The sequence below is a fragment of the Bison bison genome, unplaced genomic scaffold (assembly GCF_000754665.1).
Source record: "Bison bison bison isolate TAMUID 2011002044 unplaced genomic scaffold, Bison_UMD1.0 scf7180017864472, whole genome shotgun sequence".
In the NCBI taxonomy this organism is placed as follows: domain Eukaryota; kingdom Metazoa; phylum Chordata; class Mammalia; order Artiodactyla; family Bovidae; genus Bison; species Bison bison.
Genome location: NW_011495033.1, coordinates 14,640,768 through 14,659,323, shown reverse-complemented (window position 1 = coordinate 14,659,323; position 18,556 = coordinate 14,640,768). Strand labels below are relative to the sequence as shown.

The window sequence follows — 18,556 nt, the reverse complement described above, 5'->3', positions numbered from 1 at the left end:
CTGAATGTTGAGCTTTAAGCCAACTTTTTCACTCTCCACTTTCACTTTCCTCAAGAGGCTTTTGAGTTCCTCTTCACTTTCTGCCATAAGGGTCGTGTCATCTGTATATCTGAGGTTATTGATATTTCTCCCGGCATTTCTTCCAGTCCAGTGTTTCTCATGATGTACTCTGCATAGAAGTTAAATAAACAGGGTGACAATATACAGCCTTGACGAACTCCTTTTCCTATTTGGAACCAGTCTGTTGTTCCATGTCCAGTTCTAACTGTTGCTTCCTGACCTGCATACAAATTTCTCAAGAGGCAGGTCAGGTGGTCTGGTATTCCCATCTCTTGAAGAATTTTCCACAGTTTATTGTGATCCACACAGTCAAAGGCTTTGGCATAGTCAGTAAAGCAGAAATAGATGTTTTTCTGGAACTCTCTTGCTTTTTCCATGATCCAGCGGATGTTGGCAATTTGATCTCTGGTTCCTCTGCCTTTTCTAAAACCAGCTTGAACATCAGGAAGTTCACGGTTCACATATTGCTGAAGCCTGGCTTGGAGAATTTTGAGCATTACTTTACTAGCGTGTGAGATGAGTGCAATTGTGCTGTAGTTTGAGCATTCTTTGGCATTGCCTTTCTCTGGGATTGAAATGAAAACGGACCTTTTCCAGTCCTATGGCTACTGCTGAGTTTTCCAAATTTGCTGGCATATTGAGTGCAGCACTTTCACAGCATCATCTTTCAGGATTTGGAATAGCTCAACTGGAATTCCATCACCTCCACTAGCTTTGTTGGTAGTGATGCTTTCTAAAGCGCACTTGACTTCACATTCCAGGATGTCTGGCTCTAGGTGAGTAATCACACCATTGTGATTATCTGGGTCGTGAAGATCTTTTTTGTACAGTTCTTCTGTGTATTCTTGCCATCTCTTCTTAATATCTTCTGCTTCTGTTAGGTCCATACCATTTCTGTCCTTTATCGAGCTCATCTTTGCATGAAATGTTCCTTTGGTATCTCTGATTTTCTTGAAGAGATCCCTAGTCTTTCCCATTCTGTGTTTTCCTCTATTTCTTTGCATTGATCGCTGAAGAAGGCTTTCTTATCTTTTAACAAATTTAAAACATAAATATAATCAAAAAACACCAACAGAGTATCTCTAGTATGACCCAGGGGAGAGAATCCCTGAATCTACAGATAAGATCATCTAATTTGTGAGACAGACATGTCCTTCCAGTGAATATGAAACAGCGAGACTAACATGCTTGATGATATCTGCCATTAAATATGTCCATCTAAGTCCCCTTCATTGGATTCTGTGCTCTCCAAACAACAATCTGATTATAATTTGACTTCCAATGTATATTTTCTAAATTAAAAAAAGGAAAAAAGGAATGTTCTTTTGAGTACTGGAATGCCACTAATAAGTTATTTTCTTAAGAATGGAAACTATCATGATTACATGATATCAAAGGAAAACAATTCCATCTTTAAGCAACTGCAACATAAAAATACAAACAGGATTTAATTTTATCCTAAAACTGGTAGTCTACAACATTTCAATCAAATAAACTGCTTCCTAATAAATAATGAGAAAATGATTGAAGTGTGGTGTTTACAACACAGGGGTTTCTCATTTTTTACATCATTTTCCCTTTCTCCTTAAAAAAAAAAAGTAATTATCTGTGCTATCTTGGAAGGATCTGTCATTTGGTGATTTATATACTTTTAGCGCTTACCTGGAAAAATGAATTATTTTACCACGGTAGTCAGTTTTACCACTGCTGACAGTTAGTTGAACAACACTGTTTCAACTGTCAGCAATAATGAAAATGTTCTGTGCGCTATAAAATTCGGTAGCCCCTAGCCATACAAAACTATTAAGCATCTGAAATGTGGCTAGTGACTTGAGGAACGATTTTTAAATTTTACTTAATTTTAATTAATTTCTATTTAAATAGCCTACATGTGGCTAGTGTGCCTAACAGGAGGCCCAGAAGAGAGAGTGTAGGCCTGGAAGAATCCTCAGACATCATTTACATCAACTCTTTTTTTTTTTTTTTAGAATTGAGAAAAACTGAGGCCATAATCCACAGCTTACCTCTGGCTACTCATTAAGATAAAACTACACGCTGAAACTGCGTGGTCAACTGGTCAACCGTACTGTTCCTGATGCAGAGACTGTCCATGGCTCCCAGCCTCTTACCTGAAAGTAGCTGCAGTGTGCGTAGGAGGCGGCAGGCGGCGTGACACAGCTACTGAGCGCGTCCATGCGGGTGGGAGGCGAGCAGCACTGCAGCACAGCTGCAACAGACAGACACAGAGAGCTATCAACCCACGTGCGTCCCCACGGCCTTCAAGGCGCACCTCTCTTTCAACCTGGAGCAAAAACTTCCCAAAGTTTCCCTTTGTGGGTGCAATATATTTAGTCCAACGAGGTGCCATTATTTGTTGAAAACAAACAGTAATAAAGCAATACTAAAAGTCAGTTGAAAGGGTCATTTCTACTTTTATAAATGAATCCTTCAGCACCTAAATATTTTGCTACATTTCTAATCAAAAGTCTATTCTTACTGAAAGTAGTAATTTCCTTTTATTGAAAATATCAGAACATATTCAAAATTCTAAAATAATTATTTCAATCATTTTAATAGTAACAAACATTTGGAGGAAGGTGTGCTTTTAAGTATAAAATAAGTATAAAAACTCTCCAAACACTCCTACTGTATATACAATGCATCCAGTTAAATCTATGGAAAAAAGTGTTTTATTCATTTAGCCAAGTGGTTAGGAATTCAGACCTAGAGCTAGACTGTCTGCCTTTGGAGCCTAGCTACATAAACCTGAGGCTTCCCCGGTGACTCAGTGGTAAAGAACCTGCCTACCAACGCAGGAGATGCAGATTCAATCCCTGGGTCAAGAAGACACCCTGGAGAAAAAAACGGCAACCCACTCCAGTATTCTTGCCTGGGAAATCCCAAGGACAGCGGAGCCTGGCGGGCTACAGTCCATGGGGTTGAAAAAGAGTCAGACATAACTTAGTGACTAAACAACAAGAACATAAACTGGAGTAAGGTTAATCCCTTTGGGCTTCCATTTCTGTATCCTATTATTAATAGAATAGGAATAATAACAGTACCTACTAAAAACAACACTGGCGTACAGTAAGCAATCAGTATACAAATAGCTAATGATTTTAGCTAAGGAAATATATTTTCCAAACTTCCTCTTTATAGTTAGGATACCTTGAAAAGATTGAATTCTTTGTACTGGTATAGTCATACTTACAGTGAAGTTAAAGTCGCTCAGTCGTTCCCACTCTTTGTGACCCCATGGAATAGTCCACAAAATTCTCCAGGCCAGAATACTGGAGTGGGTAGCCATTCCCTTCTCCAGGAGATCTTCAGGGATCTTCCGAACTCACGGATCAAACCCAAGTCTCCCACACTCCAGGAGGATTCTTTACCAGCTGAGCCACCAGGGAAGCCCAAGAATACTGGAGTGGGTAGCATATCCCTTCTCCAGCAGATCTTCCCAACTCAGGAATCAAACTGGGGTCTCCTGCATTGCAGGCAAATTCTTTACCAGCTGAGCTACCAGGGAAGTCCCCATACTTACAGATGCAGCCTTAATAATTGGTTGAGTCTCCTCTTTTCCAGAGAGAGAATCTCCAGAACGAATGAGAATCAGTTATAACATCACACCTTTGGATTAAAGAGAGTATGAGATTTACTGAGCACCTAACATATTCCAGGCACAGTCCAAGGTCCTTTAACATGTATTGCCTCATTTAATCCAAACAACTGAATGAGATATTAACATTACAAAAATCAGGAAATTAAAGCTCAGGGATGTTAAAAAATGTGCTGAAGGTTCACAAAGCTCATAGTGGCAGAGGCAATCATCAAACTGCAAAGTACATGCTCTTTAATGTATCACGATATTTCCTTAATCTTTCTTCCTAAGATGTAATACTTTAATTTGACTAGAACTCCACTTGTGGAATATTTTTAAGGTATCTTTATTTATAGGTGGCAACATTTTTGGTCCACATTTCTCATATTCTGAATAACGGTAGTAAAATTATTAAATAATCTCATTCTATAATCTTTGAAATAAATTAGTCTAACAGTTGCAAAAATTCATCAAAATGCTTCCCTTTTACCCATTACTGACTACGGATTTTTAAAATGTCAGAAGTTCATAAAGGTATAAGAGAAATATTTTATTATACATGTGCATTTTAAGGCATTAAATTTTACACATGGAAATAAAAAAATAATGGATAGAATTCTAGTTCAAGTAAGAACATAAGGGTTGATGTTTTCTGAATTACATAATTTTAACAATTCCAGTGGTTAAAAAAGCCAGATATTACTAGGATGGCCATATAAAATTCAAGCAGCTGTCACTTCCCATATCCTTTGAGATTATTCAAATACACAATAAAAAATTTTTGGATTGGAATTTGGTTTCCCAGAATATTTAAAAGCATAAATACCCTGGGAAATAAGTTAAATCCAAAAAGCTAAGGAGGGGTCTGCAGGGATTGCTGAAACTGAAAAAAACTGGGATCTTTTTCCAGTTTTAACAGCTAAGAAAAACAGCCCCCTAGTGGCAGAAAGGACTCAGTAAGGGGCTGCAGATTTTCCCCTATCGCGTGTGTGTGTACTCAGTCATGTTGGACTCTTTGTGAATCCACAGACAGCAGCTCCTCAGGCTCCTCTGTCCATGGAATTTTCCAGGCAAGAATGCTGGAGTGAGTTGCCATTTCCTCCTCCAAGGGATCTTTTCACCCATCAGGGCACCATAAAAGTGTTTTGTTACAAATAAATCAATGAAAGGTATTAGCTTTATTTTTCTGATAGTGCTATAATCAATCTGATGCCACAGTTTACATATTTTGAATAGTTGTTAAAGTGCACCTTAAAATAAGTTTCTTGAAAAAATAACATAGAATATACAGCAATAAAATATAACATACAAGTCAAGAATATATTAATATATAGTTGATAGCTGACTTGGTATCTAAGGAAACAGCAAAACAGTGACTGTCCTTTAAAGTGTCCAGTTACAAATGGGAAGTAGAAAGGTGCCTGCCTGAAGACAGGGAGGTGAACAGCTAATCCAAAGACCCCTCAATGGCTAGTTCCTTACCAGAGCAGTCCCACCTCATACAGCCAACAAAACACAACAAAGTAAAGTATTAATAAGTTCACTGGATATGAAAATCTAGTTATAAAAATACAACTGTGTGCTTCATACATGAAAAATTAATCCAGTGTGTATTAGGAAAGCACTGTGAAAGTACTAACACTTCTAAAACTGAGTTTATCACTATGAAGACACATTCATCTCCATAAAGATCCTTCAGTATCTTTCTGAAGGCAGTGTTCATTTAAGGCACTGAATGAATAAAAAGCTGGAAATAGTGAACAATTTCTATTTCATATATGAGTTGATGACATCTTTTATGGTAAAAAATAGATTACTAAAAATTTATCTAAAGGTAAAAATTTTCACATCCACTATAGGTTAGGAAAACAAGTTCATATACTTTATCCAATGTAAGTAATTCATATTTATAATTTAAACGTTTTTAAAAATAAATAAATAAATAAAAATAAAATGTTTTGGACTTGAAGCTACTCTGGAATAGTACAGTATCAACAGCAAAGAAATACTCAAAAGGAAAAATATCCTAATAGTAAAGTTAATTTCAAGGTAAGTTACGACAGCAACCAGAACCCCAACATCTCATCTACAGTGAGGTAAAGAAATGGTATTCGAGTCTATAACCAAAAGAAGTGAAAGCAGAACATATTATTGTAGAACCAAGTTCAGACCACCAATAGCCAAAAGGTAGAAGCAACCCAGCGTCTATCAACAGGCCAACTGACAAAATGTGGTCCATGCACATGGGAGTTTCAGAAAATTAGTCAGCATTTAACGGAAGGAGATTTGACTCATCCCACTATATCAATGACTCGGAATAAGTGAGAGATGCCAATCACAAAAGGACAAATACGCAACTGCCCTCACATGAGGTTCCTAGAGTTAGCAGATTTCTTCAAGACAGAGAGCAGGACGGCAGTCGCCACAAGACGGCGAGAGGGCAATGTGAAGTTAGTGTTTACTGGGTACAGAGTTTCAGCTGGGAAAGACGAAAAAGTTCTAGAAAAGGATGGTGGTGATGCTAGTACAACAATGTGAATGTATTTAATGCCACAGAGCTATACACTTAAAAATGGCTAAAATGGTCAATCCTATATGTATTTTACTGCAATGAAAATAAAATATAATTGTGCTTTTATTTAAAAATCCTCCTAATGTATCTACGCCAAGTCCCTCTCTCCATAAGAACAAACTCAGGCCTTTCCAGAGAAACTGACAATACAGGCTTCCAGAGCATCAGAAAGTTCTTATAACTTCATATTCTATACTTGTTTATGTACATTATGTAGAATGAAAAGCCTAAAGATCAAATGTTTAAAATTTAATGTACTTCAAAACAGTAATCATCAACCTTCTTTGCCCAAGAGTCAGTTCAGAAAATAATAAAACACATGCACCTTCGTGAGAAGGGTATGTTCTTTTAAATCACTTCAGTCAGCCTTTAAAGTGTTAGTAGCTAGGTTCATCTGAAATACAGCTTTTAAAATATGTTATCCTTTATATGTAAATATAAAGTTTTTAAGTGTTTTAAATTTTGAAGTCTATTCAAATTCTATACATTAATTCATTTAATCCCAGACCCAAATTATTACTGCCACTTTTTGGAAAGGGAAATTGAAACCGAGTGACATGAAATAATCCACAGAATGTCACAATGTCCATCATATGACTAACTGCAAAGCTGAGGCTAAAATTACTTCGTTTACTCAATAAATATTTACTGAGAGCCCATTATGGCCAAGCACTACACCAGGTGCAGGGGGATACAGAAATGAATTAGACACAGCTGCAGACTGAATGTCCCACTCTAGCAGCTGGATAGAGTCTGTCTCTCTGCTGGAGCAGAGAGTCAACAGCCCAGGGTCAGTGCCCTGCAGTCAGTAGCACAGAAGGCGAGGTGGTCCCCCTGACCAGTATCTGTCACCTACCCTATCTAGAAGGAACTAACTCTGGGGAAGAGGTATACCGGGAAAAAGTCTCTCAGAAGAAAAACAAAACAAACAAAACGTCCTCTCTGTATTACAAGCAGGCCGGCAGCAACAAGCAGAACACAATGGCCGAAGGAATGAACTCGAGAGAATTTGCCTAGATTTGTTTCCTAGCCCTGCCTGTGCTGAGCTGTGCTTCAGCTTCTAATCTATGAAATGAGGATAACTACATTCCCTATCTTATAAAGTTGTTTTGAGGATTAAATGAATTAATATTTGGAAAGCACTCAGCATAGTACCTGGTCACAGTGACTGCTACACAAATATACGAGACAAAGGGCAGCTACAAATCACCAATCACTGCTTTGAGCTTAAAACTTAACTTGGGCAAAAAGTCAAAGTTAACTTTGAATCAGTTCAGCATTACAACATGAGTCAAAGGAAAACAATTCCTCAATACAGGATTCTGTATATAAATATGAATATACTAATATTCTTTTGTATGTTCAAATACATACAGAATGAGCAAAACAAAAAGGTCTAAAATAAAGTTTTTTTATAAAAAAGGGAAATTAAATTACAGTAGCACCCTGAAAACAGCATTAGAGAAGAAAACTGAATTCAAGATAGGGCAAGACTAAAAAGAGTCCACTGATGCTGGACCTATAACATGTTGCCTTTGAAGAAGCGGTTGAGAGTGGAAAAAATGTAAACGAGCAGGGCAAAGAAAACAGATGCCTCAAGAGAGGAAGGGCAAATGTGAGAAACAACTCATGTGAGTCCATTTATGAGTCAGTCTTGAGAGCAGTTTTTTAGTCTCAAAGTTTGGCTTTACTAGAGAAATAATTTATGAAATATTACAAAATACAAATTTTACTGGTTATACCACATGAAGACCAGATCCAAGTTTATTTTCAATATAACTGATTTTTAAATGAAGTTGAGTATTGTTTTTTTACTAAAATTTGATCCAAATCTCAAGTCATATAATTCACTTTGAAAGGATTCAAGTATGATCATTATTCCAAAATTAGTTACTTTATTAGGATTTGGAAAGCTGGATTGAGAGTGATTATTATCCTGCCTCTGAGAGTAGTATTTTACTTAACTTTGGTAAAGTCATTTGTAAAGCCCTTCACAAACAGGTATTCACTAAATATTGGTTAAACTGCTCACTATGTCTTGCCTCTTTCACCTAAGATTTGGAGGAATTAAGTACTTGTACACTTATTTCTTTGGCATTTTCTTTCCCTTCCATAGAAGGTCTTTCATATTTAACAATACAACTTTTTATTTCTATAGTACTTCAGAATGTTCAAAGCAATTTTCGTACATTACATCATAGAACTACTCTATATATTAGAATTCATTATGAAATCATGAGATTTCTTTCTCTTTCTCATAACCTCAGAACCTTCACAGTAATTTCAATCATCCATATCAAAGAAGACAAAACAAAAATTCAGATAATACAAGATTCTATTTCATATGCACTCTATACTATCAAAACATCAGCAGCACTTCTTCTTTTAATGTGTCTCTTTCCTAGTCCTTATCTTGGACTCCTGGAGACAATTTTCAATGTAATTATAAAATTAATAAGTTTATTTATAAATTTAAATCCAAGCTAACACAAAATATTTTTGAAATGACACAGATCCTAAATTATAATAATTTAACAAATAGTACTTCTATAACGAATGAATAAATTTGTAGTATTTTCTAATATCATACAACTAGTTCTCATAAAATTTAGAACTAGGAGTTTCTAAGAGGATTGTTCGGAACTTGGAATACATAGAACCGTAGAAACATCATCATACAGGCTAGTTTGGCTCCTAAGCCAGACTATAATCATCCTTACCTTAACTGCAGCACTAATCGTAATATGGAACCTAAGCACCATATCTAATATGTACATAGGAAAATTTCTCCAAAATTCCAAGTTAGAAGGCCAAGCACATTTCTCTCTCTCTTGTAGTCCTCCTAAATTTCAACTCCCCAGTTTTTGAGTCTTTAGAAGTGTAGAGGAGGGGCGTTTAAGGGAGGTTAGGAAAAGAAAGAGAAACATTCATTGCTAAAAGGAAGAGAGACGGGGGTGTTGTCCAGTTGATGGGCTATAGAACGTAAAGCAAGTATAAGAAAAATATAGACTGTCTCTCTCATATATATATACTCTATGCATTTATGGAATGCAGCCAAATTATAATTTAGATAGAAATGCCTAATTTATCAAAATATTGATTAAAAATCCCTCAGGAAAGATCTGACACTATTTGTTGCTATACATAAGATATATAACATAAAATGTCATCTTCTAGCTTTCAAGATCACCCAGATATTTTTGTTCTTCAAAGAATTAGCTGAAAGTCTGAAAAAAAGAGAATTAGGTCTCCACTTTTTTTATATATAATGTTAAAAAAAAGATTTTTAAAGTTTCTAGTAGGCAAACAATTAAAGTGCTATATCATCTTACTCCATATAATTTCTTCCCCTTATCCTTCTCCATCCACCAAAACAGTAGCAGCTCCAAAAATCTATAGAATTCAATCTAATTTAACCTCTGGTTTTATTATTTTAATAATATTGAACTTAAGTGCTTTGAGAAAATAAAGCAATCCCTTTTACTGTCTGTATTTAGGTAGAATGCAATGAGCCAATAATAAATAAAAATGGTTGCATATTACCAGCATTATTATAAACGGAACAGTTTTCAAATTTATAGCTTTTAAAAGACAACCAATCATTTAACCCCCTTATCAAATTTACATGCCTCCCACTCATTTTAGTTTTTGATTTCAGCCTGCCTGGGAAAAGTGGTCTAACAAAAATACCTCTGGAGACTGCTTCCAGCTGTACTTAATTAATATGCCTACACTCTTAATTCAAAGGGCAAAGGACTGCCCCCTTTTTTCTCTTCCTGGTCTTTTCTGAAAGCCTTGACCCTTGACTTTTTTCTATTGCCCCATTTCATCACTCTGTGTAAACAATAATGAAAACACATATCACCTCTATGGTGCTTCTGCAAAACAATAAATTGTTTTTAATTAAATGGTAACATTATCATTCTGCAAAAATGTATCCCCGCAAAAACATCCCCTGGCCCCAAGAAGCTAAATGGATGGTCACTATCACATGGCTTCCCAATGAGTGGCCTGAGCTCTACTGGCAGGTCTTCCATGCCCTTGGCGGAGCTCTAGGTCAGCTGTCATTGTCAGGCTCTTCTCTCAGCTACTCCCAGCTGTTCGCTGGCTGAGATTAACCCTGCAGGGATTGCACTGCCAAACCACACCATTACATTTTTATTAAAAGAATATAATTTAGTCTTAAGAGATGGTGAGTAGGCTCTTATATTAAACTTCATTACTGAGATACTAAGATTATTTCATTATGAGGTAGTCTCAGCTATATAACTAAAAAATAAACAATATGTAATATAAGTAGTTTTTTTCTAAAAGGAAAAAACCCAAAAAAACTACTACACCAAGAACAGTGTTATACCAAGATCTGGTGTACTAAGTCTTACCAGAACATATTTTGAGGATACCAAAGTTTCACTAAAATATACACTTCTATGCTCCAACAATTTTCACAGCCTTTAAGAACATAATGAAATTTCACATATTGTTAAAAAAATGAGTACTCATGAGAAATCTTTGACATTTCTTAGGTGTACATTCCTATTTTTGTTTAGGCATACAAAAATGCATTTAAAAAAATATAAGTTCTCATTATCAAGTACCTTAAAAGAAACCACTGAATTTGAATTTCTCATACCTGTTGGATAGTAGGCTTGGGAGTACTGCGCTGAGGGTGTGTAGTTACTATATTTTTGGGAGGAGCTGACCATTGTTTGAGGACCTTGCTGAACGTGTACAGATGTGGCACTGGGCTGCAGGGTATACGTAACCTCAGTTGGAAACCTCTGTAGTACAGGAAATGGAACCCCTTTATCTGAAAAAGTAGGAGACGTTTCCACTTGTCCTGGGTGCATTCCAAGAGAGTTCTGCCATGTTCTAGGAGGGATCGGGGTCCGATCTAAACCTTTCAGAGGAAAAGTACTGTGGTTGTGGGATGAAGTCGATACGTAGGAGTAAGGAGACAAACTATCTCGCCGGAACGACCGGTGAAATTGTCCTACAGCCACTGGTCCTGCATAAAAGAGGAAGAGCACATTTACTAATTTTATATTACACCACCAGACGTAGTAAACCAAAAGTCACAAAACATACACTACTCTTCACTTGTGAATATGCTGAGTTTCCAGCCATTCTCAACACAACAGAAATTTATTGGTAAAAACAAGTTCAGAATACACAACATGAAATTACAAATACAATGCTGAAAAAATAATCAAACAAATTTTGTTTGGTTGTTAATATGATTGTGATGAGACAAAGTGGCCAAACTCTAACATTAAATCAAATTAAATCAAAGGTTAAATGTCATCTTACCTGTCACCTCAACCGACTGACCCAGATTTTCCCAATCTATAAACTATCAGTACTTCCTAGAAGTTTTAGAAATTCCATTTGGTCTTTTAAATCATTTAGGAATCTTAATAATAGGTACAAAAATAAGCACTCAACCATATTCATGAAAGATATAAGTATGGAAAAAATAAAAATTATCCCAGAAAAAGAAATTTCATGTAAGAAATTTCATGCTCCCTTTCAATTTTTAAAAAAAATTTAATAACAATCTTTGCAGAAAAGTCAAGCTTGGAAACTCTGACTTGGTCATTCCTGAATCAAAAATTTTCTATGGTCTCTTTTTCTTCAGAGTATCTCTAGTCCCTTCCTAGATATCAATGGCTCTCAAACATTGATTTACATTTGAATCACCTAGACAGTCTGTTAAAAATCCACACACTCAAGACAAGAGATTCCTATATTTGCTTTTTCTTATCTTGCAAGGTTGAAAGGAATTAATCAGTGGAGATGAGGAAGAGAGAGAAAGAGCAATACTACATAATGAAGAAAAGGAAAATATAAAAGTTGCAAGCTGAACTTATTTTAAAGACTGTGGTTCTTGAAGATAAAGCTAGTCTAATTTATTCCTAGGAAGGATTTTACCTATTAAATTTTGTGGTTCACAAAGGCTTTTCAATTTGTTTTTGTTGTATTAAGCTATATCTATAAAACTATATCTATATAAATAAAATATATATATAAACTATACCTATAATCTATAAAACAGAGGGAAAGTCTAATTTACGTGCTACTCATCTGCTAAAGATGGCACTCACCTACTTTTCCAAATATTTAAATGTTATACATCTTTTGTTCTAGTATTCCTATAATGTTTGATTTCTTCTAAAGAATGAAGCATTAAGAAGTGCTCATAATCACTTCTGTTTTGGTGCTGCCTGATTCAAATTGATTTTGCTCAAATAAACCCTTAAAATTTAAAAAGAATAAAGCATTAATGCCAAAAATAAACAAATATAGGAGTTTGGGGCAGACGTGTACACACAAAATGGATAACCAATAAGGACCTATCCTGTAGCACAGGGAACTCTGTTCAATGTTAGGTGGCAATCTGGATGCTAAGGGAGTTTAGAGGCAAATGGATACATGTAGACTGAGTCTCTTTGCTATTTGCTGAAACTGTCACAACACTGGTAATTGGCTATACTCCAATATAAAGTAAAAAGTTAAAATAAGAAACAAAAAACAATTCTGGAAATCAAGAGCTAATGGAGAAAAAAATCTAATGGACAAAAAAACTTCTCCTTCAGAAGATTAAATGTATTTAAATGATACACCTTTTAAAAACTACTTTTAAAATACAAAATAGTTTTTATGCTGACTAGCAAACACATGTATACACACTTTGAACTACCACTGACAGTTCTTTGCTTTAAGACTTAAAGAAAAATTTTTTGTTTGTGAGGTCCCAAACTGCCCATCACTTGTTTGTTTTTTTTTCTTTCTTGGATGATAAAACTTTACATTGCTAGAGTGTCAAATAGCTCACTAATCCTTCTTTACCCTCTTTAAGGTTAAGTTGTTGATGAATTTTCAGACTGTCAATAACAATAGATAATTAAAGAATACTCTACCCTGATTTCTCAAATTCAAATTTAGATCTGAATTAAAATACATTTCTACTTCTACTATGATAAATTCTGAGTGATGCCCAAATATTTAAATATTTTAGATACTGCTAATGTAAGGACACAGGACACAAATTAGAAGGACATTTGTTTTCATTTTTAATTAAGAACTAAAACACGTTCAGCTCTTATTCTTCTGTTAGAGGTTACTTCGCAGGGTTCTAGTCTACCAACTTTATAGAACATCACCTACATGTCTTTAGGACATCTAAGATATGTATTTGGCAAAGCTTAAATCCAGGATCCTAAAAATGTAAGGTAGGCTGAATTTCTGTTGTTCTTTCTATTCCATCTGTAAAAGTGAATCTGAGCTAGTCAGTCCCCAGGAAAGAACTTGCCTCTTTCCCAAAACTTGGTTCTTGAGAGTTAGTTTAGAAAGCTTTAACAAATATTATGAAATAAACTGCCAATAAAAACAAGATAACAATAGCGGGCAAACAAAAACAGGAAAAACATGTGACCCTCACATTTCTTATCAAGTACAGAGGGGTGACGGAGAAGGTGATGGCACCCCACTTCAGTACTCTTGCCTGGAAAATTCCATGGGCGGAGGAGCCTGGTGGGCTGCAGTCCATGGGGTCGCTAAGAGTCGGACACGACTGAGCGACTTCACTTTCACTTTTATGCATTGGAAAGGAAATGGCAACCCACTCCAGTATTCTTGCCTGGAGAATCCCAGGGACAGAGGAGCCTGGTGGGCTGCCGTCTATGGGGTCACACAGAGTCAGACACGACTAAAGCGACTTAGCAGCAGCAGCAGCAACAGAGGGGTGACAGAGGATAAGACGGTTGGATGGCATCACTGACTCAATGGACATGAGTTTGAGCAAACTCCGGGAGACAGTGAAGGACAGGGAAGTCTGGCATGTTGCAGTCCAGAGTCTCAGAGTCAGACGCGCCTTACCGACTGAACAACATTCTCAGAAGGTGAACAGGACAACTGGCTCAATGGACCTGGGTAAAAGAACCAGGTCCTAACACAGAGGATTCTACTGCAAAAGAGAAGTATTTAAATCAGAAGCTGCAGTAGAACACAGAACACAAAAAGGAAATGAAGAAGGAGCAGTATAGTCAGGCATATAATCAAGAATTAAGCAGAATAAAAATTAGTGAGCCAAAAGAGAACCAAGGACTTAGAACATGGAGATAAAGCAAAACAAAGTTGGACCTGTATTCTTAAACTTAGAATTACATTCCACCCAAGTCAGTAACACAATTTCCTAATGAACCAAGTCTATGTTGTGGACAATCCACACCTGACATATTTTCTATACATACCAACAGGCAGGATGTATGAAATGTATGAAAACTATGATAATGGAGGTAATATGAACTTATGTATTAGCTATACCAAAAAAGTATGAATTACATTTATGTTTTTCAACAAGTAATCTTTAAAATGCTGACCAACTGAATTATAAGTGAGAAAAATCAGATTCTACATAGCCCCTGTGCTTCTTCAACTGAAATGAACTCTATACTTACAACTAGGTGTAGGATAGGGCAGGGAAAAAAGAAATCGGAGAAGAGGAAAAAGTGAGCAAGAATTGGTCTCTATGTATGCATGTGTGTTTCTTTCTTTGAAGTAGTGATCCTGTTTTTCCCAAGAACACATTTTCAGTCTTTTCTCCTTATGCCCACCAGATACACAATCTGAAAAAACAAGTATCTAAATGAATGACAAGGTATTGTATCCACTGCCTTTCTCCATTTGATTCCCCACAAAAATCAATGGACATCACATGGAAGTAAGTGGCTTAATATTCCTTTAGAATTCCTTTAGAACATTCCTATGCCACTGCTACTTTTCCAACTAGTTCCTAGAACTCTAACCTAATCCCTTATCTTCTAAACTCCATAGATACACAACCTAATCCATCTTCTAAATTCCAAATGAAGATTGCTCATTCCTAACCCTGGGCTTACATTAAACTGAACACAGTGTTACTTTTATTTGTATATTTAAAATTTTCCCATAAGTGAAAAGTAAGCCAGACACTTTTCTGTTAAATCTCTTGTTAACACGATGAAAATGTCTCTATTACTCTCCTGGTTGAAGGTAAAGAATGAATTCTCATAATCATATCCTGTTGCTTTCTTGGTATGCTGCTACACATCACCCACTCTTTAAACAAGGAAAGGAAATATTGCCACCCTCACCTTCCTGGAAGAAGGGGGAGGGTATTAGAAATCCAGTTGAAAATAGTTTTAAAAGTCAAAGTACTTTTCTATCACAGAGAGTTTTTTAAGTTTGAGTAAACATAGACTTGCAAGCAAAGATGGGCAATAATAAAGGACAGAAATGGTATGGACCTAACAGAGCAGAAGATATTAAGAAGAGGTGACAAGCACACACAGAAAAACTATACAAAAAAGATCTTAATGATACAGATAACCACGATGGTGTGATCACTCACCTAGAGCCAAACATCGTGGAGTGCAAAGTCAAGTCAGCCTTAAGAAGCATCGCTACAAACAAAGCTAGTGGAGGTGATGAAATTCCAGTTAAGCTATTTCAAATCCTAAAAGATGATGCTGTGAAAGTGCTGCACTCAATATGCCAGCAAATTTGGAAAACTCAGCAGTGGCCACAGGACCAGAAAAGGTGTTTTCATTCCAATCCCAAAGAAAGGCAGTGCCAGAGAATGTACAAACTATCGCACAATTGCACTCATCTCACATGCCAGCAAAGTAATGCTCAAAATTCTCCAAGCTAGGCTTCAACACAATACATGAACCGAGAACTTCTAGATGTTCAAGCTGGATTTAGAAAAGGCAGAAGAACCAGAGATCAAATTGCCAACAATCACTGGATCATAGAAAAAGAAAGAGAATTTCAGAAAAACATCTACTTCTGCTTCATTGATTATGCTAAAGCCTTTGACTGTGTGAATCACAACAAACTGTGGGAAATTCTTCAAGAGATGGGAATACCAGACGACCTGACCTGCCTCCTGAGAAACCTGTATACCGGTCAAGAAGCAACAGTTTAGAACCAGACACGGAACAAATTGAGACTGGTTCCAAATTGGGAAAGGAGTATGTCAAGGCTGTATATTGTCACCCTGCTTATTTAACTTATATGCAGAGTACATCATGTGAAATGCTGGGCTGGATGAAGCACAAGCTGTAATCAAGATTGCTGGGAGAGATATCAATAATTTCAGATATGCAGATTACATCATACTTATGCAATGGCACCCCACTCCGGTACTCTTGCCTGGAAAATCCCATGGATGGAGGAGCCTGGTAGGCTGCAGTCCTTGGGGTTGCTAAGGGTCAGACATGACTGAGCGACTTCACTTTCACTTTTCACTTTCATGCATTGGAGAAGGAAATGGCAACCCACTCCAGTGTTCTTGCCTGGAGAATCCCAGGGACGGGGGAGCCTGGTGGGCTGCCGTCTATGGGGTCACACAGAGTTGGACACAAGTGAAGTGACTTAGCAGCATGGCAGAAAGCGAAGAAGAACTAAAGGGCCTCTTAATGAAGGTGAAAGAAAAGAGTGAAAAAGCTGGCTTAAAACCCAACATTCAGAAAACTAAGATCATGGCATCTGGTCCCATCACTTCCTGGCAAATAGAGAAGGAAACAATGTAAACAGTGACAGACTTTATTTTTCTTGAGCTCCAAAATCACTGCAGATGGTGACTGCAGCCATTAAATTAAAAGATGCTTGCTCCTTGGAAGAAAAGCTATGACCAACCTACACAGCATATTAAAAAGCAGAGACATTACTTTGCCAACAAAGATCTGTGTAGTCAATGCTATGGTTTTTCCAGTTGTTATGTATGGATGTGAGAGTTGGACTGTGAAGAAGGCTGAGCACCGAAGAATTGATGCTTTTGAACTATGGTGTGGGAGAAGACTCTTGAGAGTCCTTTGGACTGCAAGAACCAGTCAGTCCTAAAGGAAATCAATCCTGAATATTCATGGGAAGGACTGATGCTGAAGCTCCAATACTTTGGCCCACCTGATGCAAAGAGCTGACTCATTAGAAAAAACTGATGCTGGGAAAGACTGAATGCAGGAGAAGAGGATGACAGAGGACAAGATGGTTGGATGGCATCTCAGACTCAATGAGTTTGAGCAAGCTCTGGGAGGTGGTGAAGGACAGAGAAGCCTGGCAGGCTGCAGTCCATGGGGTCACAAAGAGTCTGACACAACTGAGCAACTGAACAGCAACAAAATACAGACTTACACATAGAAACTTCTTTCAAAACTGAAAGACTGAAGCCAACAGTGAAAAATTCCAAGGTTGTAAACATGAGCTTTATAAAATCATTTTAAACTAAAACTGGACATTTGTACACACACAAATTTGGTTTTACCTGTGTCTAACCATAACACCTTAAATAAGCATTGGGTCTAATCAGCTACTATGAAAGAACTGTTTAGCCAATTCATTCTACCTATGAGCAATACCTGGTAAAAACAGGAAAATATATTATTATATTTTTGCTTTCAAGTTATACAAACAACGCCTACGGTTCTACACATTACTCCGGAACCTAAAATATGATCACTGTGAGAACACGTCTTCCAAGATTTCTTAGATGTGTCAATGGGTGGAAGACAGCATGGCTCATCAAGGACAGACACTCACTCAAGGTACCTTGATCACCACTTTCCCTGGGCTAGCATAACTGTTCTACATTCTCTCGGCTGCGACTGTTCCTTCCCACCTTGACCTTTGCCATATCCTCACCCTGTAGAGGAACTCTGTTCTGCTTCCTATCAGAACGCAGGAGCCAGTTCTGTTTCTTCCAGACCCAGGGCTTCAACAAAGGCCTACTTATTTTTAGGTGTTCGCTGTGAAAAGACCGGGTCTCGAGAAGATACCTGGCGATAGAGGTTTGGAGCCCACGAGGGTTCCGAGAAGACTCAAGAAAGCCAGCCTAACGCGGAGGTCCCCGTGACCGCCAGTGGACACAGAAGGGCCTCATCGTCCATGGGCCCCGTCCAGGAGAGGTGCTGGCGGGAAGGGGGGCGATGCCAGTGCCGCGCCGACTTCTCGGCAAGCACGGCTGACAGCGGCTCCCAGGCGCTTCCCTGACACCACCAAGGAAATGCCCGCGGGCGTGGCGGTTGCCCCCTCACGGCCGAGCGCCCCGCCGCTGGCTGAGGACAGAGCAGGAGGGACGGGACTCACCCTGTGGCTCCGGCCGGGGCCCCGAGGGCGGCAGCGGCGGCTCCTGGTGCTGCAGCGGGGAGGTGGAGGCAGAGGCCGAGGCCGACGTGATGAGGAGCCTCTGGAAGCGGTTGGGCGGGCGGCAGGGCACCTCCAGGCCGGCCGCCAGCTTGGCCTTGTTGGCGCTGGTGAGCCTCTTGAGGTGCACGAGCAGCTGCGGC

The 18,556-nt window shown here is 37.9% G+C and overlaps 1 protein-coding gene across 1 annotated transcript in view; it reads right to left on the bottom strand.

Annotated features, from left to right (window-relative positions):
• Positions 1-18,556, bottom strand: part of HSF5 (heat shock transcription factor family member 5) — a 55,602-nt gene that overhangs the window by 33,706 nt on the left and 3,340 nt on the right. Inside the window, exons 3-5 of the mRNA XM_010861720.1 lie at positions 18,357-18,549; positions 10,864-11,238; positions 2,190-2,287 (exon numbers count right to left, since the gene is read on the bottom strand). Of these exons, the coding sequence (XP_010860022.1) occupies positions 2,190-2,287; positions 10,864-11,238; positions 18,357-18,549 (666 nt within the window). The remainder of the gene's footprint in view (positions 1-2,189; positions 2,288-10,863; positions 11,239-18,356; positions 18,550-18,556) is intronic.